Raw genomic sequence first — 22,879 nt, forward strand, 5'->3', positions numbered from 1 at the left:
GCCTGCTGTACGGCTATCATGCCTAATATTGTTTCGATGTAGAGATTTGCGTGTATAGAACAGTCAGAGCAGGAGATGAAGACAAGAGTTGACTCAGAGCAGCGGCCACCAAGCCCAAATCTCCGATTTGTCAGTCAATCCGTGTGACATTATGATGATTACGCGTCCGTTACCGTGACATACTTACATAAGTAGTCCGAGTCTGATGGCAGTGAATATTTGGTCCCATAAACGACACGGATAACCTCGGAAAACGCGTACTCACTTTGCCAGGTATGTCTACGTCCAGACAGACATCCAGGCGAACTACTTACACATATTCAACAACCGAGCTCTCGGCACGGTCGTGGACGTAATATCCGTGCAGGCTACGAAAGAGTTCGCCTCCATGGTTGGTTCGTACCACGGGGTCCAGCTCCATAATCCGTCTCTATCGGCCTCCTTGATACATATCATGCACATGACTCACTGGGCAGTGTCTCGCTGATAGAAAAAGGCTTTATCATGGCCCATCAGACAGCAGATTCGTAGTCTCGCTCAAGACCCTCCATTCACGTGCGGGGTTTGTGTCGAACCTAAGCAGATTCGTTCCATAAGCCCGTCGCAGCAGGGTCTAACCTTCGCAAAGCTCATGGAACAGGTACGACGGGCCAGAGGAGCAGGCCTTCGCTATGAGTCATCATGCTATTCGGGTTTGAATTGACGGAGATGAAGGCGCAGTTCTGGTGGTGGGAACGCGTGAGTGGACTGTAAGTATTGGACGGTGACTGGCGTTGAACGTTAACCTTGTGTGCCGGCGTCACTTGGAACTAACAGGGCGTTCAAAAGGTGTAGTCTATGGTCGTTCCTACGCATACAGCCTCGTTGAATTCATTGATCTCTTAGGGCAGCTGCGACCGTTGTATATGATAACGGATCTCGAGCCGGAGCAATAGAAAATGACGGCATTATATGCTTTCTGCTTCAATTCAATGCATACAACGGTCTTGTGTACACCAAATCCACTGCACTCGGCCTCTGAGTAAACCGTGATCAGGCAACCTGGCTTTGTCTCCGCGCATCGAGGTCAGAACATGGACTCAATCCGAATTCTTCTGTTCTGGAGTCAACGGCTGTTCACATCATCCGCATCCAGTTAGTCGATGAGTTCCGGGCCTCGTATAGTAACGATCATTACACCGGAACTTCCAATGTTGTCGTGGACAATGCTACAGGCAGGTTGCCTATACTGTCACAAGGTTCGTATACTCGTCTCACCGCAAAAAACAGTAGCTGATCAGATACAATTGTCAAATCTCGAGAGCGTTTCGTTAACCTGACATTCTCTCGTCGTCCCCGTCCGCCAAACACAGATCCTCTACTAGGGTTTGGAGGCCTACGCCCGGCTTGACAAGCGTGGCCGATCGCAATCTCCCCTCGACCTTCTCAACCCGCCGAAGCCCCAAGCCCGTGCAACACGAGACAGATGATCCAGTGCGTTTCCCTTTGCCTCTCGGACAAAATACATCGTCCATCTCCTCCGCTACGAATGCGACTCCTGGTCGCGGAAGCTGGATCTCGTATTCACTGCTTTTCATAGCCTCGCCAATGAGGTGGCGGATCTTCAATGCTTTGCTGACCAGGGCTTGTATTGAGTGCTGCGGGTCGCTCTCTGCAGAGGGACGCATGCCCGACGATAGCAGGACGTGCCATAGCAACTTGGTGAGCTCCCCGCTGCAGCTGTCGTCCAGCTGCTCCGCGTCGATGTGCTTGGCTTGTGCGAACTTTCGCGTCAAAGCACGCCATTGGCCCGCTACGCTTTGATTCTCTGCACAAACCTAATGATTTAATGGCGATCGCGCCGGTTGAGAAGTGCTTACCCGAATTCCTGATTCTCTCATAGACGGATGTCAAGGTGTTGTCGCTCTCAGAGTCGTTCGTCCATGTGGAGATGATCCGGGCGAGGAAGTTCGTAGCAGCAACCTGCGTGGCGATCTCTAATAGGATCGTGTCTCCCCGTGTATCTGTGGATTCGAGCACGTCGAGGAAAGGACGACCCAATACACATATCACATCGTCTTCTGCGCTGAGCTTCGTATCCCGGCCTTGGTCGGGTGAGGCTTGATCAGCTATTAAATGTGCCAAATTGAAGATCTCCGTGTTCAGGCCGCGGACCTCCTGCACAACCTCGCTCTCCGCGAAGGTGTCTACCGTACCCATGAACCGCTGGGCGTCCTGCAATTCTTGTCGGCGAGTCTCGAGTAGCGCCTTGAGCTGGGTGATCTCCCTGACCAGTGCCTCTTCGTGTGTCCTAGCATTGTCGAGCTGGGTCGGCGGCAGCGTCAATCAGATGTTTCACACGCAGTTTCCTGCAAACCCGGGATGGACTCGCCTCTCTTTGACTGAGCTTCGCTTCCGTGCGCAACGTATTTCTCTCCGATTTGTACCGCATAGCTTGGCGGTGCCGATGTTCAGCTTCTTGCGTCTTCTCGTCGCGGCCGCGTCTGAGCCTAGCAATATCTCTCTCCATTCGTTGGATCGTGGATGAGTGTCGTCCCTAGCGCGGTGTTAGCATGCACTAAGAGCGCGATTACTGGGGCATCACTCGCCTCGTTCAGATTCGGGTTTGCGCTATCTGTTGCTGGCGGTCGGGCCATCTGTGACGCTTCCTCTCCTCTTCCACGATGTCTCGATGATTCCGTGCTGATGTAGTGCGATGGCGGTGCGCTATGAGTCTGCCGTCGTCCTTGTTGAACATCACTGGGATATGGCTCTGGAATGCCCACAGACTGGTATTCCCTAGCAACAGTCGAATGAGGTGTGGATGGCTCACCGCTGTCGGTGAGGCTCTTCGTCAAGTTCGATGTGAAGTCTTTCACTCTCTGCATGATGAGCGTGCTTGACGGTGAGAGTACTAGCTCCTGGCGTGACTTATAGTGATATAACCAGATATGACACGATCTGCGGATGGAAGCATCAACATGCGGTCAGCACGATGTTCAACTTATGGCTAGAACCCAGCTACTATCTGTCATGCTTCTCTTCTGTCCCCGGCCTCTGTGGGAGTGTCCGTGCATGCTCCGACCTCGAGTTACGAACACATGCCCAGGAGATGTGGTATTTATAATGCACCGTAGAGTACCGTAGGTGGACAACCATCTGTCCCAGTCACCTAGTCAGCATGCTTCAACTGGATCCTTACAAAGGCAGCAGCCGCAAACTCGTCATTGCCATCGACATTGGTACCACGTACAGTGGTGCCGCCTATTGCGTCTTGGATCCCGGCGAGATACCACAGGTACTGAGTGTTACGCGGTGCGTGTGCCGCGCAGTTGTCCATTCATACGCCAAGTTGACTAAACCTTGCTCAGCTTTCCGGGACAAGAGGGCGAAAATAAATCACGGGATGTGAAGATACCTTCCGTACTTTATTACGATCAGCAAGGCCGGCCCCGCGCCGTCGGAGCCGAAGCGACACTACAAGACACCGAGGACGAGGCATACACACAGGAGTGGGATCGCGTCAGATGGTATATCTATATTGATCCTGCGCATAGCCGTCATGGTTACTTAGGCCTGAGTGTTCTAGGTTCAAACTCCATCTTCGTCCTCCATCGATCCTTCCCGGCGCAACTCTACCTCCAATTGGGGTGAACAAATCCATCGTCGAGATCTTGGCAGATTATCTTGCCTATGTCTTCAGATGCGTCAAAGACTTCATCTCTGAGACCAACCCGACTGGTAGACAGATTTTGGACACCGACACCCCGATTGATTTTGTTCTCAGTCACCCAAATGGATGGTCGGGCCCTCAACAAAGCAACATGAGGCGTGCGGCTATCCTGGCCAAGCTAGTGCCTGACGATGATGAAGGCACTGCAAGGCTTCAGTTCGTCACCGAAGGAGAGGCGAGCCTTCAGTTCTGTATCGCGACTGGTCTGGGGAACGACGTCATGCAGGTGAGCTCTACTCTTTGTAGCGACTCTGTATCAGCATCCTGAAACTCCATACGTCGTAGAAAGATCGTTATGTAACGATAGTCGATTGCGGCGGAGGTACTATAGACCTGAGTACATATCGTGTACTGGACAGCCAGCCCATTGCCGTGGAAGAGAGCGTCATTCCCAAGTGTGAGTACCTCAGATTATTGTATAGCATTTGTATCTTGATGTCAACTCATGGCGACACGGTATAAGGCCTCATTCAGGGCTCGACGATGGTTGATCATCGGGCTGAAGAGCTGCTGAAGAGTTGGTCAAACCATACCATCGTCGGCCTGTTTCATGTGCTCATATTGATTACGTGCGATCACACTCGTCACTAGGCAAGCTCAGACTGTCCCGCTTCTCGACCCCCGGAGATCTACAAGTGATGATGTCATACTTCGAAACCACGACAAAGCCAACCTTCAAAAACATTTCTAGCACATCTTACGTCAGATTCGGAGGGCAAAGCGACACTGATGAGAGGGTCAACATACGACGCGGCGTTCTGTCTCTTTCAGGGTATGTACATTTGTGTTGATCTGTGTCTGCGGGCCAGTTGTGATGCATTTATATCTCATTTCTCAGGCTCGAAATGGCATCGCTCTTCAGACCGTCCATTGATGCCATCAAGTCAGCAATTGATAGTCAACTGTCCGGAATAAATGCCCATCTTACTGTTGGCTGTCTTTCCTTACAACCGTCGTCGGCTGTGCCTTGACTTATCTCCTTATAGACGATATTGCTTGTCGGCGGTTTTGCAACCAGCCCTTTCTTGCGCACTGAATTGCAGGAACACTTGAACAAGAAGGGTTTGCGAATGTTCACCCCGGAAGGCCAAACGTAGGCCTTCTTTGCTCATCCTTGCCAGAACTTTCACTCATACGCTTAAAAGTTCGAAGGCCGTAGTAGAAGGCGCACTATGGTTCTATCTCGACAATCGCGTTCGCGCAAGAGTTGTTAGGCACACGTATGGATCAGAATGTGCAACACGTTATGATCCTTCGTTGCCGGGACACTTCATACGCAAACACCGAACCTACACAGGCGTTGACGGTGATTCCCGTCTCCCGTGTTGCTTCGCCATCCTGACGCAGAAGGTGAGAGTGGCACACACAGCTGACATTCAAGCTGGGCGCCTTGACAGACGCACTTCTTCAGGGAACCTCTGTCACCGAAGAGACGGGATTCGGCATTTCCTGTATCACACGCAGGCTCTTCGGCAACTTGAACACTACCGTCTCGGTCGATGTGATCGCCTACAGAGGCAATAAGACTAATCCTGAGTGGACGGATGAGGAACCAGGTGTGCTCATGTACTCCTGTTTCTTATTCCCGATCTTCTCTGATCATGAAACGAATATCTGATCACCAGAGATGTTCCACACGCTATGCACAATCAAAGCTGCCCCTGCACTAAGCTCATGGGAGAAGCATAGTGGCCCTAACGGACCATACTGGTCGAAACGTATTGATGTGATCCTGCTCCTCGGTCTGACAGAGATGAAGGCACACCTTTCGTGGCTGGAGAATGTATGTGCCAAGACTTTGCTCACTCATTCGCCGCACGTATGCTTAGCTATCATTTACCAACCAGGGCGTGAGGCGAATGTGAGTCTTCCAAGCCGCAATGGTTCTATTTGTGTGCTGGAACAATACTATGTCCCAGCTCCCCTGCGAGTATTATCTACGGCGAAGAACAGTAGACGGCACATTGCTTGACTATGCTGGCAGTGGTCACATCGGCGACGGATATATCGGCGCAACTGATCAGCAATTCGTAGGCGACGCCGTCTCAGTCCTCTTCTAATTTCTTATCGGCTGTCTTGGACTCAGGATGTATCCGTGAGGTTGGAGGTTGCCCCAACGATGTACTATACCACTGCGTTAACCATTACGAGTACACACTCAAGGACTGCGTATTCACCTCACTCAATTGTGTCTCTCATCAAAGTCAAGCTTCAAGCGCATCAATTCAATGCTGATACTTACAGTACCGTGGCACTGCGTATTTTGAAGTTTTTTTATCCTTGTCATATTCAGTACGTATGACTTGGCTATGATGTTCAGTGGTACATAAGGCTGACCATGCACTGCTGATCAGGTCGACGTCTGTGCAGTCCGTAACATTCCGACTGGACAGTACACTGAGGAGATGATTGTTTCTCCGCCACTGAACCAAATCGGTTCTCCGACCCACTGGCAGCTTGTGCGGTTGCGAGCCGCGAGCGCGACTCAAGTCGGCCACACACTGCAACCAGACCACAACAAAGCATGAGCACCGAGGCACCGTGACGGGAACCGTTGATATCCCTGTTACCCTCACTGTCGTATGGTACGATTTTGTCTGATATTCTATCGACACTGGCATGGCCATCGCTGAGTCAAGTTCCAAACGCATGGAAGGCTACCGTGCGTACGTATTTAATGCCCACTGTTCCATCGCTTGGACGCTCAACTTATCCCGCCCTTGGCTCGCAGGTTTAGCTCCGACGTTCTACTGTGCTCGGTTGAATCCGTCCCCGGTGCCACCCCATCCTGCCATCGTCCGTATCACTTTCGTGCCACCCTGCCTTTCGACCCCCTCGCGTCTGCCCGTCGTCCCCGCCACTCTCGCGTAGGCGTCATCCGGCGCGCGTACGAGAACGTGCAGGGGGTGTGGCACTGGCAGGTGTTGGGGCTTGACTCAGTGCCAGGACGAGCGGCGAATGTGGGTAGGTTGGATGTCGTGACCTTCAAGTTCGCATGTGCCCGTGCTGTAATTAGCGTAGTCTGCTGAATTTATCTCGTCCTCGTTCTCACCCACATTGCCCTATCCCGTCATTCACTTAGTATGTCATCCGCTTGCCTTCCCAGCTCCTGCCTGTCGTTCCCGTCACCCTGATGCTACCGTATACGTATCATGTGTGGCCTCTACCCTGCCCGCCGCTCCTCATCGCACACTGACACGCCTAGTACGTCTTCGACACAGTTGCTGCTGCTGTGCTGTGCTGCCCCCGTCACCCCGCACCGTGCTGCCACTTCGAGTCGTTCCTGCCACTCTCGCGCCCGGAGCGCTGCTCATAGGGCCGGTTCCGCACCGCTGTTGCCAACAGCATGCTACGAAAGTGTTGTTGTGGCGAGCCGTGGCCCGTTGTATACACTACTTATGTAGTATTTGCAGCGAGCTCGATGTATACTAGTCTCGCAATGTAATACACTCGCGTTCGAATACTTGAATAGATTTTTTTCTCCCGCATTAATGTTACTGCTCGAGCCGACGTCCACGATCGGCGCCACTGTGACTTTGATCGATGTGGCGCGTCGCTGACTAAGCAGTTGAACTATACATGATCTGCGTCCGAGTCTCGCTCTTACCAATCCCCTCCTCCTCCTCCTTAGACCCTCCCCATACTTGGACGCTGTGACTCGGACGGGTGACGCCGGTCTGCGCTGCCTTCGGTATGCTACGTCGTCATTGCACCGTATGCACATGCGCGAAAGGAACATCTACTACGTATTTGAATTCACACCTACATCCAGCGATAGTGGTATCCGCGGTTCGTCACCAGTCAAAAGCAACGTCAACCTCCGTAGAGCGCATGGAACAAGCACCGTGACGACGGCCCGAAGGGGCCTTAGTAGTACTGGGAGCAAAACTACTATGTTACCATGCTTTTCTGGTTAGCGGAGATGTCAATGAAGGCGCAGCCTGAGATCGGTTGGTGGGAGAACGTGAGTGGATCATATATGCATAAATATTGGGCGGTGACTAGCATCGTTAATCTCATGTGTGCCTCTTGGAACCGGCGGCAAGGTGTTCCAGAAGAGGTGAGGCTTACGCCGGTTTCTGCACACAGCCTCATTGAACTCTTAGAATGGCTGCGAATGCATTGTGCTGTCGTCAAATATTGACGGTGCTGTGCTCAACTGACATATTCTCATCGTCCCTTCCACTATAGTGCTCCCCTCGACCTTTTCAATCCGCCGAAGCCCTAAGGACGTGCAACATAAAACATATGATCTCGTGTGTCGCTCCTTTGCTCTGTTGCCATAAATGTCCTCCATTTCTTCCACGACGAATGCCGGTCGCGGGAGTAGGGTCTCGCTTTTTGCCGGCTTTTTAGGTCTGCTACGGAGACTACGCTTTTCATAGCCTCGGCAATGAGGTGACGGATCTTGAAGGCTTTGCTGACCAGGCCGTGTATGGGCCGCCGCGGGTTGCTCTCTGCAGAGGGACGCATACCGGACGATAGTACATACGACGTTCCGTCATAATTTGATGCGCTCTCTGTTGCAGCTGTCGTCCAGCTGCTGCGCGTCGACATGCTTGGCTTGTGCGAACTTTCGCGTCAAAGCACGCCATTGGCCCGCTACGCTTTGATTCTCTGCACAAATCCAATGATTCATTGGCGATCACACTGGTTGATAAATGCTTACCCGATTTCCTGATTCTCTCATAGACGGATGTCAAGGTGTTGTCGCTCTCAGAGTCGTTCGTCCATGTGGAGATGATCTGGGCGAGGAAGTTCGTAGCAGCAACCTGCGTGGCGATCTCTAATAGGATCGTCTCTCCCCGTGTATCTGTGGATTTGAGCACGGCGAGGAAATGACGACCCAATGCACGTATCACTTCGTCTCCTGCGCCGAGTGTCGTATCCTGATCTTGGTCGGGCGAGGCTTGATCAGCTATCGAACGTGCGAAGTTGAAGATCTCCGCGTGCTGCGGACCTCCTGAACCACCTCGCTCTCCGCGAAGGCGTTCACTGTACCCATGAACCGCTGGGCGTCCTGCAGCTTCTGTCGCCGAGTCTCGAGTAGCGGCTTCAGCTGGGCGTTCTCTACGACTAGGATCTCTTCGTGCTTCCTAGCATTGTCGAGCTGCTGAACGCCAGCGTCACTCAGATGTTCCACTCTTCCCGAAGGATGGCCTCACCTCTCTTTGACCTCGCTCGGCTTCTGTGCGCCACCCATTTCTCTCCGATCTGTACTGCGTAGCTCGGTGGTGCCAATAATCGACATCTCGTGTCATCTCATCGCGGCCTCGTTTGAGCCCAGTGACCTCTCTCCATTTGTTAGGGTGTGGATGAGTGTCGTCCCTAGCGTATCGTTGGCATGCACCGAGAGCGCGATTGTCATTAGGGCATCACTAGCGTCGTTCAGACTCGGGGTCGCGTCGCATATGACTGGCGGTTAGGCCCTCTGTGACGACTCCTATCCTCTTCCGTGCCGCCTCGATGGTTCCGTGTTGATGTAGTGCGAAGGCGGCTCGCTCCGTGTCTGCCGTAGTCCTTGTAGGACATCAGGAGACGACCTTGGATTGCCCACGGACAGGTCTTCACCAGCAACAGTCGAATGAAGTGTGGATGTCTCACCACTGTCAGTGAGGCTCTTCTTGGTAAAGCTCGATGCGAGCCTTTTCACGCCCTGCACGATCATCGTGCTTAGCAGTGAGGATACTACTAGCTCTTGGCGTGGCTCATACCAGTAGATTCAACATGATCTTCGGATGGAAGCATCGACATGCGGTCAGCACGATCTTTTGAGTTATGGCCAGAGCCCGACTATGTCTTATGCACATGCTTCTCTTCTATCTACGGACCTTTCACTCTGTGGGAGTGTCCGTGCACGCTTCGACCTCGTGTTGTAAACACGCGCCCGGCGGATGTTGTGTTTATAGTCTACTAGGAGTGCCGTAGGCGGACCACCCATTGTCCCAATCACCTAGTCAACATGCTTCAACCGGATCCCTACAAGGGCAACAGTCGCAAACTCGTCGTTGCCATCGACATTGGAACCACGTACAGTGGCGCAGCCTATTGCATTCTGGATCCTGGTGAAATACCACAAGTATTGAGTGTTACGCGGTGGGTGTACAGCTGTCCTCTCTCATACACCAAGCTGACTGCGCTATACTCAGTTTTCCGGGACAAGAGGGTGAAAACAAATCAAGAGATGTAAAGATACCTTCCGTCCTTTATTATGACCAGCAAGGCCGGCTCCGTGCTGTCGGGGCAGAAGCAACACTACAAGACACCGAGGACGAGGCACACACAGAGGAATGGGATCGCGTCAAATGGTATATTCTCCGTTGATATTGTGCATGAAGTCGCACTTATCAACTGCCCTAGGTTCAAACTCCATCTTCGTCCTCCATCGATTCTTCCGGGTGCAGTACTACCTCCTATTGGCGTGAACAAATCCGCTGTCGAGATTTTGGCAGATTACCTTGCCTATGTCTTCAAATGCACTAAAGACTTTATCTCCGAGACCAATCCGACTGGTAGACAGATTTTGGAATCCGGGACACCTATTGATTTTGTTCTTAGTCACCCCAATGGGTGGTCGGGCCCTCAACAAAGCAGCATGAGGCGTGCGGCTATCCTGGCCAAGCTTGTACCTGACGATACTGAAGGCGCTGCAAGGCTCCAGTTTGTCACCGAAGGGGAGGCAAGCCTCCAGTTCTGTATTGCCACTGGTCTAGGGGACGATGTCATGCAGGTGAGCCCCCCCCATCTTCAGTGCTTCTGTATCCACGTCCTGAAAGAATGTATTATAGAAAGATCACTACGTGACAATAGTAGATTGTGGCGGAGGTACTATAGATCTGAGTACATATCGTGTTCTGAACAGCCGGCCCGTCGCCGTGGTCGAGAGTGTTGTTCCCACGTGTGAGTGTCCCAGCTTATTGCATCGCATTTGATGCCGACTCACCGTGATGCGACACATATAAGGCCTCATTCAGGGCTCGACAATGATTGATCGTCGAGCTGAAGAGCTGCTGAGAAGTACGTCAAACCATATCTTCCTCGCGGCCTGTTTTATATGTGCTCATTTGCGGGGACATGCAATTGCATCCGGTAGGCAAGCTCAGACCATCTCGCTTCTCGTCCTCCGGCGATCTAAAAGTGATGTTAACAAACTTCGAAAGCACGACAAAGCCGACCTTCAGAAACCTTGCCGACACATCTTACATTAGATTCGGAGGGCAGAGAGACACTGATGAGAGTGTTAACATACGACGCGGAGTTCTATCTCTTTCAGGGTAAGTGGGTCATGTAAAATTGCGTCAGCGAGATGGAGGTACTCACGTCTCATTCCTCAGGATAGAAATGGCATCGCTCTTCATGCCGTCCATTGACGCTATTAAGTCAGCTGTTGATGCTCAACAGTCCGGGGTAGATCCTCGCTTCACCGTTAGTGCTCTTGCCTACGACCGCAGTCAGCTCAGGCTCTGGCTTGACTTCATTCCATATAGACGATATTGCTCGTCGGCGGGTTTGCCACCAGTCCTTTCTTGCGCTCTGCATTACAGGGACACATGGACAGGAAGGGATTGCGGATGTTCACCCCGGAAGGTCAAACGTGGGCCTTCTTGTTCATCACTGCAGGATATGACATTCATACATTTAGCAGTTCCAAGGCCGTGGCCGAAGGCGCACTATGGTTTTACCTCGACCATTGTGTCCGCGCGAGAGTTGCCAGGCACACGTATGGTACAGATTGTACGGTACTGTATGATCCTCTGTTACCGGAGCACCTTCAACGCCTACACCTGACACATATGGGCGTTCGTGGCGGACTTTTCGTTCCATCTGCCTTCGCCATTTTGACGCGGAAGGTGAGCGCAGCATACATCGTCGAGAATCAAGCTAGATACCTTGACGAATACACATCTTTGCTAGGGAACAGCGGTCACAGAAGAAACGGAATTCAGTTTCCCCTTTATACAAGATCGGCGCAAAGTCTCCCGTCGTGACACTAGTATTACGGCCGACGTGGTGGCCTACAGAGGCAATCAGACCAATCCTGAATGGATGGATGAGGAACCAGGTGTGCACATGTGCTCTATAGGTTTCTCAGCCCCGATCTCCTTTAAAATGAATACCTGATCACTAGAGATGTTCTATACACTGTGCACGATCACGGCTGTCCCTGCTTTCAATTCATGGAAGAGGCGTAGTGGCGCCAAAGGACAATACTGGTCGACAGAATTCGAAGTGATCCTGCTGCTCGGTTTGACAGAGATGAAGGCGCAGATCGCGTGGGTGGAGAACGTATGTATCAAGGCTTCGTCTCGTTCGCAGCATACATGCTTAGTTATTATAAACCGAACAGGGCGTGAAGCGAAGGTAAGCCTTCCGAGTCGCAGCGAATCACTTTGTACTGACGCAAAACAATTCACATAGGTCCCCTGCGAATATTGTTTACGACGAAGAACAGTCCTGAAGTCCGTACCTATCTCCACCATCTACTCACATTGACCGAGTCAACGATGAAGTGCTGATGAAATACGGTCTCTTTCCAGCCCATCGCACGCGTGGAAGGAGTTCTGAATACGGTGTCGCAACAACTATACCGGATCCAATGCTATCGTCAACGTGTTGCGTACGGCGCTTCAAAGTTCGTAGATACGTCTCACTGCGAAGACTATCTATCACTGCAATCGACCAGATACATTGTGCATTTGTCGTAATGCGAGGGCGCTTTCTAGCCTGACATCTTCTCATCGCCACCGTCCGCCAAACCCAAATCTTCCACCAGAGTTTGGAGGCCTACGTCCGGCTTGACAAGCGTGGCCGAACGCAAGCCCCCCTCAACCTTCTCGACCCGCCGAAGCCCTAAGGACGCGCAATACAAGACAGATAACCCCGTGCGTTTTCCTTTACCTCTCGGACGATATACGTCCTCCATCTCTTCCGCTACGAATGCAGCTCCTGGTTGCGGAAGCAGGATCTCGTACTCGCTGCTTTTCATGGCCTCGCCAATGAGGTGGCGGATCTTGAAGGCTTTGCTGACCAGGATTTGCATGGGTTGTCGAGGGTCCCCTTCCGAAGAGAGACGCATGCGCGACACTGCCGCAACGTGTCGTAGCAACGTGACCAGCTTCTGTCTGCAGCTGTCTTCCTGCTGCCGTGCGCTGACTTGCTCGGCCTGTGCGAACTTTCGGGTCAAAGCACGCCATTGGCCTGCAACGCTCTGGTTTTCTATTGACCTTCAGTATACGATGGTAGCTGCACCGAAGTCGAGAAGCGCTTACCGGATTTTCGGATCCTCTCGTATATGACTCCCAATACATTGTCGCTTTCGGCCTCGGTCGTCCACGTGGAGATGATCCACGCAAGGAACCTTGTGGCGGCAGCTTGGATGGCAATCTCCAGAAGGATGGTGTCTCCCCGTGGATCTGTGGATTCGAGCACAGAAGCAAAAGGATGCCCCAAGGCGTGCATGGCTTCATCTGCGCTGCCCTTCAAACCCTGGTGGTGGTCAGGCGAGGCTCCATCAGCCATCGAACGTGCCAAGTTGAAGATTTCTGTGTTCAGGCCGCGGACCTCCTGAACAACGTCGTTCTCCGCAAATGTGTCTACCGTACCCATGAAGTGCTGGGCGTCCTGCAGCTCTTGTCGGCGAGTCTCGAGTAGCGCCTTCAGCTGGGTGTTCTCCTTGACCACAGTCTCCGCGTACTTGTTCGCTTTGCTGACCTGGGCCAACGGCAGCGTCACTCAGATGTTCCAACTGTTTTGCAAGGACGAACTCGCCTCCCTTTGAGCGAACTCTACTTCTGTGCGACACGTGTTTCTCTCCGATTGGTAGCGCATAGCTTCGTGGTGCCAATGGCTGGCATGTCGCGTCATCTCGTCGAGGTCTCGTCTGAGCCGAGCAAGGTCTCTATCCATCTGTTGACCCGTGGAGGAGCGCCGGTCCTAAGTGTGCCGTCAGCATGTACCAAGAGTGCATTTACTAGGACGTCACTAGCCTCTTTCAGCCTCAGTGGGCTCGCGCCGCCTGCCGCTGGCGGGCGGGCTGTCGCCGTCCTCTGTGGCGAAAGTTCCCCTCCTTTTGCATCGTGACCCGATGACTGTCTGTCGGTGCGGGGCGAACGCGATTCGCCCAGGGTTCGTCCTTGTAGATCGTCAGGAGATGGTCCTGGACCGGCGGGCACAGATTGGTCTTCACTGCTAGCAGTCGACTCCGAGTCGGGGGCGGATGTGTCGCCACTGTCAGTAAGCCCGATCTTGTTGGTGAAGTGCGACGCGATGCTTCTGAAACCCTCCATGATGAGCGTACGGTGCTGAATTAGTGACTCTCGGCGAGATTTATACAGTCAAAACGAGGAATACGTAAATGCATGGACGCGGCGACATGCGGCCAACACAAGAGGCGGCAGGAATTAAATTTCCGTACACAAGGCCGGTTTTTTCCGAAACTTCAATATCTGGACACCCCCACCCTACCACCCCCCTGTATATTATTATTTTTCGGCGGTCCTGCCTCCAGACCACCCCCCCACCCTCGTTCAATCAGTGAAAAAAGTGCCTTTATATTGCTGAAAAATCTACAAGCCACGTAGAGTATGTGAACACTGCTCTATGACATCTGCACCTTCTTCGACGCCGTGTGAGTGGCTTAGTGAGAGCGCAGGCGGAGACGTGCACACGCAGATATGCAGGTACACATATGACCGAGTTGGCAGACAATGAAGCAGAGTGGTGATCAGGCAGGCGGGTAGTCGGCAGGCGGGTGGCATTGTAGGTGCCAGACGGGCGAGCATGCAGGCGAACGAGCCGGGAGATTCATTTGCAGCTAGATGGGCGAGTGTGCGGGCAGAAAAGCGGGCGTGCGCGCGAGTAAGCGAGTGCACAAACGCACGGTCAACTATTCGTACGGGTGTGTGCCTCCAAGCTGTTCAGCACAAGGATACGTAAGCAAGGGTATGGGCGAGCGGGCGAACGTGCAGGAGAGCATGTGGATTGGCGGGCAGGCATTTGAGCGGGTGAGTGGACGCGCACGAGGGCAGACAGACGAAATTTCGGGTTGACGGTCACTAGCTACCAGTTGTGCCAGATGGCAGACACATACCGAGGCAAATGAGAATCCGGAAGAGGGCATGCCGAGTAGGTGCAGACGAGAAAGTATGGGTGAGAAGGACCAGAGGCTGGGGGATAGATAGAGGACAAACCGAATAGCGAGCTCAAATGTGCCGTTCCGGTTATGCCGCTACACACCAAACTCGCTTGATGAACTATCCAGACTGTAAAGTGCACTAGGTCGCAGACGGACGGCGAGGGACAGACCTTTGAATCGCTACTTGCCGCACACACAACACTTACTGAAAATACGTGCGTCGCCTTCTTGAGCATGCCGCGCCCGATAAACGAGCTCGAAAACCTCACGCATCCTTGTTTGCGTGCTCGTGTTTGGAGTTGTCGCACAACGGTACGTCGAGAACACTGTTACAGTGTTAGCACGCGCAAGGGCCCGGGGTGAACGTTCGAGTCTTTAGCTGAGGATGTCTTCCCGTGAAAGGAAACGGTAGATAGCGGTAAAAGTCGCTTGCGTCCAGCTGAGGAGGAGCAGTGGAAAAGACGGCGACCTAGTAGTAGTACGCGACGAGAGCGCACTGTTGCTTCCACCGCAGACGCACCCGCCACAAGCTCAGCCACACACTTGAGGTTCCGCCTGCGATCCACTACGCACATTTAGACTGCGATTGAAAATACCGACCTCGAAAAGTAGACTAGCCAATGGGCCACGTGCAAAAAGGGTTGTCTGCGTGTGACAGGAAGCTAATTTACAACTAATCCGACACTATCGACGGTCTACTTCGACCGAGTTGGGGAGGGTATGACGGTTTTTTCGACCTTCTGGTATAAAATTTCGGAATCGCCCATCCAAGGGTCGACCACCCTCCCCACCCCGGGGGCCTTGTGTACCCGATCTGCCGATCCGCCGCCTCTTGGGCCAACACGGTGTTATTTTACGGCCAAGTCAGAGGCAGTGGCAGCACTTCCCCGCCGACTGTGGGAACGCTCTGTCGTGTCGCGGGCACGTGTCGAGGAGACAGTCGTGTTTATAACCGGTCACTTCACAGAACCTCAGGTGGGTCATCCTATTCGCCTCAGGCTTGTCGTGACTATGCTTCAACTAGATCCCTACACGGGCAACAGCCGCAAGTTGGTCATTTCCATCGACATCGGCACGACGTACAGTGGTGTCGCCTACTGCGTCTTGGACCCTGGTGAGGTGCCAAAAGTCTTGAGTGTTACACGGTGCGTGTGTGGCTGTTCGTGTACATCGTCAAACTGACCCCGTTATTCTCAGTTTTCCCGGACAAGAGGGGGAAAACAAATCGAGGGATGTAAAGATACCTTCCGTCCTCTACTACGACCAGCAGGACCAGCTTCGCGCTGTAGGAGCAGAGGCAACCTTGCAAAGTACCAAGGAGGAGGCGTATACGCAAGAGTGGAACTACGTCAAATGGTGCGTGTTCACCGAGATCGTGTACAGCTTTCGTAGTCATCGATCAGTCTAGGTTCAAGCTCCATTTTCGGCCTGCGTCGATTCTCCCCGGCGCAATATTACCTCCGATTGACGTTGATAAACCTGTCCTTGAAATCTTAGCGGACTATCTGGCCTACGTTTCCCAATGCGCGAAGGATTTCATCTCACAAAGCAACCCCATTGGTCGACAGATTTTGAACTCCAACACCCCCATCGACTTCGTGCTTACTCATCCCAATGGGTGGACGGGTCCACAACAAAACAATATGAGGCGTGCCGCTGTTCTGGCCAATCTGGTACCCGATACCAGCGAAGGCGCTGCAAGGGTCCAGTTCGTCACGGAAGGAGAGGCAAGCCTCCAGTTTTGCATCGCGACCGGTCTAGGGGACGACGTCATCCGGGTAAGCTCGCCTCCGAGTCATCACAGGTACCTCAAACCTGCGAACCTGACAAACCGATCAATACGTCGTAGAGAGATAGCTATGTGACGATAGTCGATTGCGGCGGTGGTACCATAGATCTAAGCACCTACCGTGTTGTCGACAACCGACCCATTGCCGTGGAGGAGAGTGCTGTTCCCGAGTGTGCGTCTCCTTTAATATGTTTGATTCACTCGCTCATTATATTGTGAAACCTGGTAGGTCTGATACAGGGCTCAACCATGGTCAATCGTCGAGCTGAAGAGCTGCTGAGAGGTAAATCCAATGATACCTCCGTCGGTGCCCTATACCGCGACTCATGTTTTAATTCGTGCTCCGGTATTCATTAGAGAAGCTCAGACTATCCCGCTTCTCGACCAATGATGATTTCGACGCAATGATGGCAAACTTCGACACTATGACCAAGCCGACGTTTCGCGACCCTTCCACGACATCCTACGTCAAATTTGGAGGCCCGCGCGACACAGATGAGAGCTTCAATATTCGACGCGGTATTCTTTCGTTGTCTGGGTGAGTTGTAGTAATCGTTGGAGAGGACGAATGTCAGTGGCTCACTCCCTGCTTGTAAGCTCGGACATGGCGTCTCTCTTCCAGCCGTCAGTCAGTGCTATCAAGGCCGCTATCGACGCGCAACTGTCGGGAGTTGATCTAAGCCTCGCTGTCGGTCCTTTCGATTTGCTCGTGAATGAGTCATGATTGACTTTCTGTGCTAGACGTTGCTCCTCGTGGGAGGTTTCGCTACAAGCCCATTTCTACGCGCGGAGCTGCAGGCGCACGCGGATGGGAAGGGTTTGCGGATGTATTCACCAGAAGGTCAAACGTAAGCTCACTACTTCGGCCATTACGAGATGCTCGCTCATGGAAGAATACGACCACAAACACAGCTCGAAGGCGGTGGCCGAGGGTGCGCTTTGGTTTTACCTCGATAATCGTGTTCGCGCCAGAACGGCAAGGTCTACATACGGTTCTTCGTGCTCGCAGTGGTATCAGCCATCAAATCCAGAGCATATTAAACGCAAACATAAACTCCCCACCATCGCAAATGGGTCCTTGGTTTTGTCATCGGGCTTCGCCTTGCTAGTACGGCAGGTGAGATCCAAGGCTATCCACACTCCAAACAGGCATGCATCAACGGTTCTGTTCCTTTCAGGGGACATCAGTCACGGAAACGACAGAGTTTAGCTTCCAGTTCGCATCTTACTGCAAGGAATCCGACGAACTCTCCCTCTCTGCTAATGTGTTATCTTATCGGGGAATCAAGGCGAATCCTACGTGGGAGGACGAGGAACCTGGTGAGACCGGTTACTCGCTCGTCTTGTGCTCTAACATAGTCGTCCCGGGGGCAGACATGTTCACTGTACTGTGCCGAATCAAAGCTACACCCGCTGCGAGCTCGTGGATGCGGGGCAATGGCCCAGTTGGGCCATATAGGTGGCAGAACTTCGATGTCATTTTGCTTTTAGGCTTGACTGAGATGCGAGCCCAAATCGGTTGGTGGGAGAATGTACGTCTTGAATCTTTCGCCGACAATTGTGGGTCAATGCTGATCCCATGTGCCTACAGGGTGTGCAGCTGAGGTTAGTGGATGTCTTGAACATAATTCACGAGATTGTGGCTGACATAAAGCCCAGGAGTCCCGCCACTGTCGTCTACGACCTTTGATCAGTAGAGGGTGCCAGGAAGGTTCGGCGGATGTGTTGTCCTGTTGCAAGCAAACTGATAATAGTGTCTATACTTACGTGCTTGCGAAAGCTGTTGACGAGATACATTCTTCGCGGTACTATCCACGCTACGTCGACATCTAGCATACTACTCGGACTCGGATGATGCAGGCTGATGCAGGCCAACGTGCCTTTCGTTGTTGCGCCAAGCAATCCGAATTGAATTTCTCACCACTGTTTTCATTGCAATAGTCCACACATCCGAGTGCGGTCCGCTGCCCCCAATGTATTGTCACAGCAAATCTGGGAGCTGTTGCGATTCTCAGCTGCGGCGCACACGTTAACGTTCAGCATTGGTTCAGTAGTCGAACGTCCGCAGTTGCCTTCTATGGGTGGGCACGAGGTGTCCAGTATCAGTCGCCACCAGTGCCGCTTCCGAACTACGACTTGACCACGACACACACTCTCATCCAAACTTACCTTTCAATCATTTGAACGTGCGCAACAAAGGGTCTGCATAATCACACAGAAATCATGACCACACCCTACACCACCTCGTCACAAAGCCAGGGCTACTATCCTCCTCTCCCGGCGCATCCTCCAGCGCAACAATCTACGCCAGACCCGTCCCAAGTCGCGAGCACTTCAGCACAGGCACAGACGGCTACGCAATCTTCGCGTCAAACGGCCGAGGAGGCACGGAAGGACAGGACGTTGGCTGAGTTCCTTCTCATGTTGGACGATTATGAGCCCTTGGTATGTCTCGGCTGCCGCCTTTGGGCCAAGCACGTCTCGTTGCTGTGGCATAGCTACCTAGCAGAGGATTTTGTTGGTTGCAGAGGAGCTGACGCCCTTGCTCGCAGATTCCCAACGAGGTCACGGACTACTATCTCCAACGGGTTGGATTTGAGTGCGAGGATGTTCGACTGTGAGTCTCCAGTACATATGCAGTGCCTTACTGTCTCATACGTGATGTGATTCGGCACAGGAAACGTCTTCTATCCCTCGCTGCACAGAAGTTCGTGTCTGATATCGCCGCAGACGCGTATCAACACGCCCGTATACGTGCCAACGCGGTAGGTGGTAGGGCTCGCGCTCAGCCGACTGGCCCTGCGTCAGCGAGGGTACGTCTCTTCCCCTAAGACTAAACCTCACGTGTTGTCCTCATTCGGAATTCTGCTAGGACAAGACGAAGACCACACTCATGATGGAGGATCTCAGTGCGGCTCTGACTGAGTATGGCATAACTTCTCGCAAGCCCGAGTATTATTTGTAACGTAGACGCCAAGGTGCGGAGTTGTCTGTATGATGTGTACTAATATGGCTCGATCTTTCGCTATGCAATGACATCTGACAATGACACCACGGAGTGACAGACGGATATGTTCAGCCTCGATCCACGTTAGCCATCTCGTGCTCGGTATGCAAGACAAGAATGCGAACCATTGACTGTCGAGACACTGTCGCACGAGCTGACGGGCAGTAAAGTTCTCACACGTAGCGAGAACAAGGTCGGCGCAGGTGGACACAGTACCTTTACATGTGTTGCCATGTGAGACTTTCCTCAATGTCATGAATACAGTGCTGAAGCTCGCCAATTCCTTCAGGTTTGAGAGCAAGTGGGCCGGTATCCGACTTCGGTGTACCTTGACTTTGACTCGTTGTTCTTCACGCAGATCGCTTCACCTGTCGAGCACCGCCCTGCTCGGAGACGTCATGTCTGCGATTGCGGGCCGCACTTCACGAGAGAGTTCTACTCATGAATGCAACACTTGATCCGATGATCTAGGCAGCCCCTGAAAACCGTGCTTCAATACTATCCAATGGTCAGGGAATCAAGCGAAACATCCACGATTTTTGCGGGCCCAAGTCACACAATCCCTGCTAGGCGAACGAGCACGCCAGCGCAGATCCCGTTCGAGCTTGAGGCTGCGGTCAGGCGCCCCGCGGCCTTGCGGCTACCCCAGACCACAAATGCTGCGTTGATTAGTGCGACGATCAACCTTTCACTCGTAACTCAATGTCGATCTGGATCGGGCACGTCACACAAGACGTCCCTACGTGTATTGCGAACCGCTCTGCCCCTGGACTGTAACGCTGCGATGGAGGGCGTCCCCTTCCCAGGTAATGTTGTTCCTTGCATTCAATTGATTTGACTGCACGCACAGCGGATCTTACTTCCTGGACTCAGTACAGGAAATACTATGGTGGTTGCTGCTGACTGCGGGAGCCATTGAAGTCTATCGTCGGTCGGATCCTCGTTTCGAAGTGCGGGACAGCTCATGAACAGCAAATGCATGGTGCTCGCGGAGATGTGCTCCACCTGACTTTACAGTATGCTTTGTAGTTGCGCAGAGATCTTCCTCGCTTCTCAGTGCAAGCCATTGAAAAGGCTGGGTGTCAGTACAATGCACTCATTCGTCCGCTTTCCTCCTCTCCAACCAACGACGTCCGAGCTGTTATCATGTCGACCGCGAAGCGCAACATTCAGAAGATTTGCAACGACTCGAAGGACGGGTCTGTTCTATATGAGTTCGGTACGCATATCGCCACTAGTTGGGAACATCCTGCTCATCCAATTTCTGCAGGAGGAGAAGGTTACAAGAGCAGTGTCCGCCACTTTTTGGAGAGCAGCACCGACGTCGCTGCGTACGCTGTCCAACCTGGCAGTGAGACTACTCTGGTTGAAATCGTAGGCATGATTGATGTACTTCTGACTTCATTCGTATTGAGTGTCACGAATGACAGATGAAAGTCATCGCCAAGGAGAAAGTCCCTTTCGCTGTGAGTCCGTCATTGACGGAGGCGATACTTGCGGACTAACCGCATGCGCGTCTCAGGTGAAAGGCGGGGGCCATGCTATGTGCCCAGGCTTCAGCTCTACGACTGGTGCTCAAATTTCCATGATGCGGTTCAAGCAAGTCAAATACGACGAGAAAGCGAAGACACTTGACGTCGGTGCCGGGTGCCTTTGGGACGAGGTCTACAGGGAGGTCGCCAAGTTCAAGCGCAACGTGGTTGGCAGCGCGTCAGCCGACGGCGTTGGCGTGGCCGGCTGGCTGCTCGGAGGTGGATATTCGCTCAAGACGAACAAGTACGGGCTCGGGATTGACAACGTGCTCAAATACCGGATCGTCCTCCCCAATGGCAGGATTCGTACGGCGACGAAGGACGACAAGGATACCAAAGACCTCTATCAGGCCCTGAGGGTATGCCTGCACTTTTCGAATAGCAATTTCTGTATGCTAACAACCGACGTGAAGGGCGGGGGCAACAACTTCGGCATCGTCACCCAGTTCACCTTGAAAACGCACCCTCAGACAGCGACCTTTGTGAGCACCATCTCGTGCTTATTGCCTCCTTGGTCATGTGGATATTGACGCCGTAACTCAGGGAGCCTCTCTTTCATTTCCGGGTACCAGGGAAGACAGAGTGAAGGCCGCTATCGTAAATTTCGTGAAGGAAGAGTCTAGGCCGGAAGCCGCCATTGTGTCTGCCTTCAGACACACACTCCGTAACGGAAAACGCGAGGTGGGCTGTGTCCCTGGATCATGCAAACAATGCACTCATGACCCCTAGTATAATATATCCGTGCTCTGCGTTTTCGACGCGCCGAGACCGAGCAGAAGGGCAGATATCCCATTCCGGATGTTCGCCGACCTCATGAAAGGGAGTGCTTCGTTCACGAGCAATCCTGTTGGGTGGAACGCTCGTGGTGCCACCACGACCCTTGAAACCCTTCCAGACGCAGATGTCCAGAATGCAGGCCCTGAGGATGGCAGCGATCTTGAGGAATCTGGTTTCCGCGAGATGACAGCCGACGAAATGCACGACATCATCTCGCCGTACGACCTGGAGCCTCGTGTGCCCTTCCAGGTGGTGTCGGACCCTGACATCGATTCCGCTATCGAAGAGAATGCTAGTTTCGCCGTAAGTCCAAGCACGTTGACTGCGAGAGGTGCATCACGAGGTGGCCTCACGGCCATGAAAGGGGTCGGAGAGTTGGCCGCACGGTCAGTGTCAATTCATGTTACTCTTGCATATCTTTGACATACTTCATGTCAGCGGTCGCTTCCATTGCATCATGGTTTCGAAATACACGAAGAAGCTTATCGATGCAGTCGCGCGGGAAGCGGAAGTGAGTCCCCCGTCTATGTCAAAGTCCTGATCTGCGCTCATTCCATTGCCTGCAGGCAGCTGCGCAGTCCTTGAAGGCGAAGAACGGGCAGATGGTCTTGATCGATATCTGGCCGTTCCTTCCAAGCATCTTTGACAACAGCCCTCGTGGAGCGGCCTGGCCGCACAAGAAGGGCGCTGCATTTGGACCGCTTCTGGCGTACTTCCGCTGGGAGAAGGCGGAGGACGACAAGTTCTGGCTTCGGAAGATGAAGACGGCTCTCAAGAACATCGAGAAGGTAGCCCTCGAAGAGGGTTGCACGACCGGCAAGCTGCCATACTACTCGAACACTTCCTTGGAGGATGTGACGGCCAGGATGATATACCGCGACAATCTCAAGTCGCTCCAGAAGGTCCGGGCCAAGTACGATCCCGACGA

The 22,879-nt window shown here is 52.9% G+C and overlaps 6 protein-coding genes across 6 annotated transcripts; 2 read left to right on the forward strand and 4 right to left on the reverse strand.

Annotated features, from left to right (window-relative positions):
- Nucleotides 1–3,038: 3,038 nt before the first annotated feature.
- B0H18DRAFT_404319 (uncharacterized protein) lies at nucleotides 3,039–5,750 on the forward strand. The gene is made up of 13 exons (XM_048037940.1): nucleotides 3,039–3,294; nucleotides 3,351–3,509; nucleotides 3,569–3,938; nucleotides 3,998–4,109; nucleotides 4,176–4,229; nucleotides 4,304–4,484; nucleotides 4,551–4,641; nucleotides 4,699–4,805; nucleotides 4,858–5,062; nucleotides 5,124–5,268; nucleotides 5,338–5,495; nucleotides 5,560–5,573; nucleotides 5,632–5,750. The coding sequence occupies exons 1-13, from the start codon at nucleotides 3,161–3,163 to the stop codon at nucleotides 5,666–5,668; spliced, it is 1,767 nt and encodes a 588-aa protein (XP_047884706.1). The 5' UTR covers nucleotides 3,039–3,160; the 3' UTR covers nucleotides 5,669–5,750.
- Nucleotides 5,751–7,330: 1,580 nt separating this feature from the next.
- Nucleotides 7,331–8,162, reverse strand: B0H18DRAFT_1065838 (uncharacterized protein). Its single transcript, XM_048031175.1, has 4 exons — nucleotides 7,904–8,162; nucleotides 7,759–7,772; nucleotides 7,485–7,676; nucleotides 7,331–7,426 (listed from the first exon to the last, which is right to left on the reverse strand). The coding sequence occupies exons 1-3, from the start codon at nucleotides 8,007–8,009 to the stop codon at nucleotides 7,638–7,640; spliced, it is 159 nt and encodes a 52-aa protein (XP_047884707.1). The 5' UTR covers nucleotides 8,010–8,162; the 3' UTR covers nucleotides 7,331–7,426; nucleotides 7,485–7,637.
- Nucleotides 8,163–8,213: 51 nt separating this feature from the next.
- On the reverse strand, nucleotides 8,214–8,963 carry B0H18DRAFT_962743 (uncharacterized protein; the record flags this gene model as incomplete). Its single annotated transcript, XM_048043132.1, has 4 exons — nucleotides 8,214–8,329; nucleotides 8,382–8,601; nucleotides 8,673–8,808; nucleotides 8,878–8,963. 4 exons carry the CDS (start codon nucleotides 8,961–8,963, stop codon nucleotides 8,214–8,216), a joined length of 558 nt encoding a protein of 185 aa, XP_047884708.1.
- Nucleotides 8,964–14,212: 5,249 nt separating this feature from the next.
- On the reverse strand, nucleotides 14,213–14,536 carry B0H18DRAFT_404418 (uncharacterized protein). The gene has a single exon (XM_048037941.1). It carries the CDS (start codon nucleotides 14,491–14,493, stop codon nucleotides 14,278–14,280), a length of 216 nt encoding a protein of 71 aa, XP_047884709.1. The 5' UTR covers nucleotides 14,494–14,536; the 3' UTR covers nucleotides 14,213–14,277.
- B0H18DRAFT_1065856 (uncharacterized protein) lies at nucleotides 14,504–14,906 on the reverse strand. Its single transcript, XM_048031176.1, has one exon. It carries the CDS (start codon nucleotides 14,829–14,831, stop codon nucleotides 14,598–14,600), a length of 234 nt encoding a protein of 77 aa, XP_047884710.1. The 5' UTR covers nucleotides 14,832–14,906; the 3' UTR covers nucleotides 14,504–14,597.
- A 712-nt stretch (nucleotides 14,907–15,618) lies between these two features.
- Nucleotides 15,619–18,768, forward strand: B0H18DRAFT_1065862 (uncharacterized protein). The gene is made up of 14 exons (XM_048031177.1): nucleotides 15,619–15,991; nucleotides 16,044–16,202; nucleotides 16,255–16,624; nucleotides 16,696–16,807; nucleotides 16,865–16,918; nucleotides 16,993–17,173; nucleotides 17,233–17,323; nucleotides 17,377–17,483; nucleotides 17,548–17,752; nucleotides 17,814–17,955; nucleotides 18,010–18,167; nucleotides 18,227–18,240; nucleotides 18,295–18,346; nucleotides 18,416–18,768. Exons 1-13 carry the CDS (start codon nucleotides 15,858–15,860, stop codon nucleotides 18,323–18,325), a joined length of 1,758 nt encoding a protein of 585 aa, XP_047884711.1. The 5' UTR covers nucleotides 15,619–15,857; the 3' UTR covers nucleotides 18,326–18,346; nucleotides 18,416–18,768.
- Nucleotides 18,769–22,879: the final 4,111 nt, after the last annotated feature.

The sequence above is a fragment of the Fomitopsis serialis genome, assembly GCF_022376445.1.
Source record: "Fomitopsis serialis strain Sig1Antser10 chromosome Unknown B0H18scaffold_391, whole genome shotgun sequence".
In the NCBI taxonomy this organism is placed as follows: Eukaryota; Fungi; Basidiomycota; class Agaricomycetes; order Polyporales; family Fomitopsidaceae; genus Fomitopsis; species Fomitopsis serialis.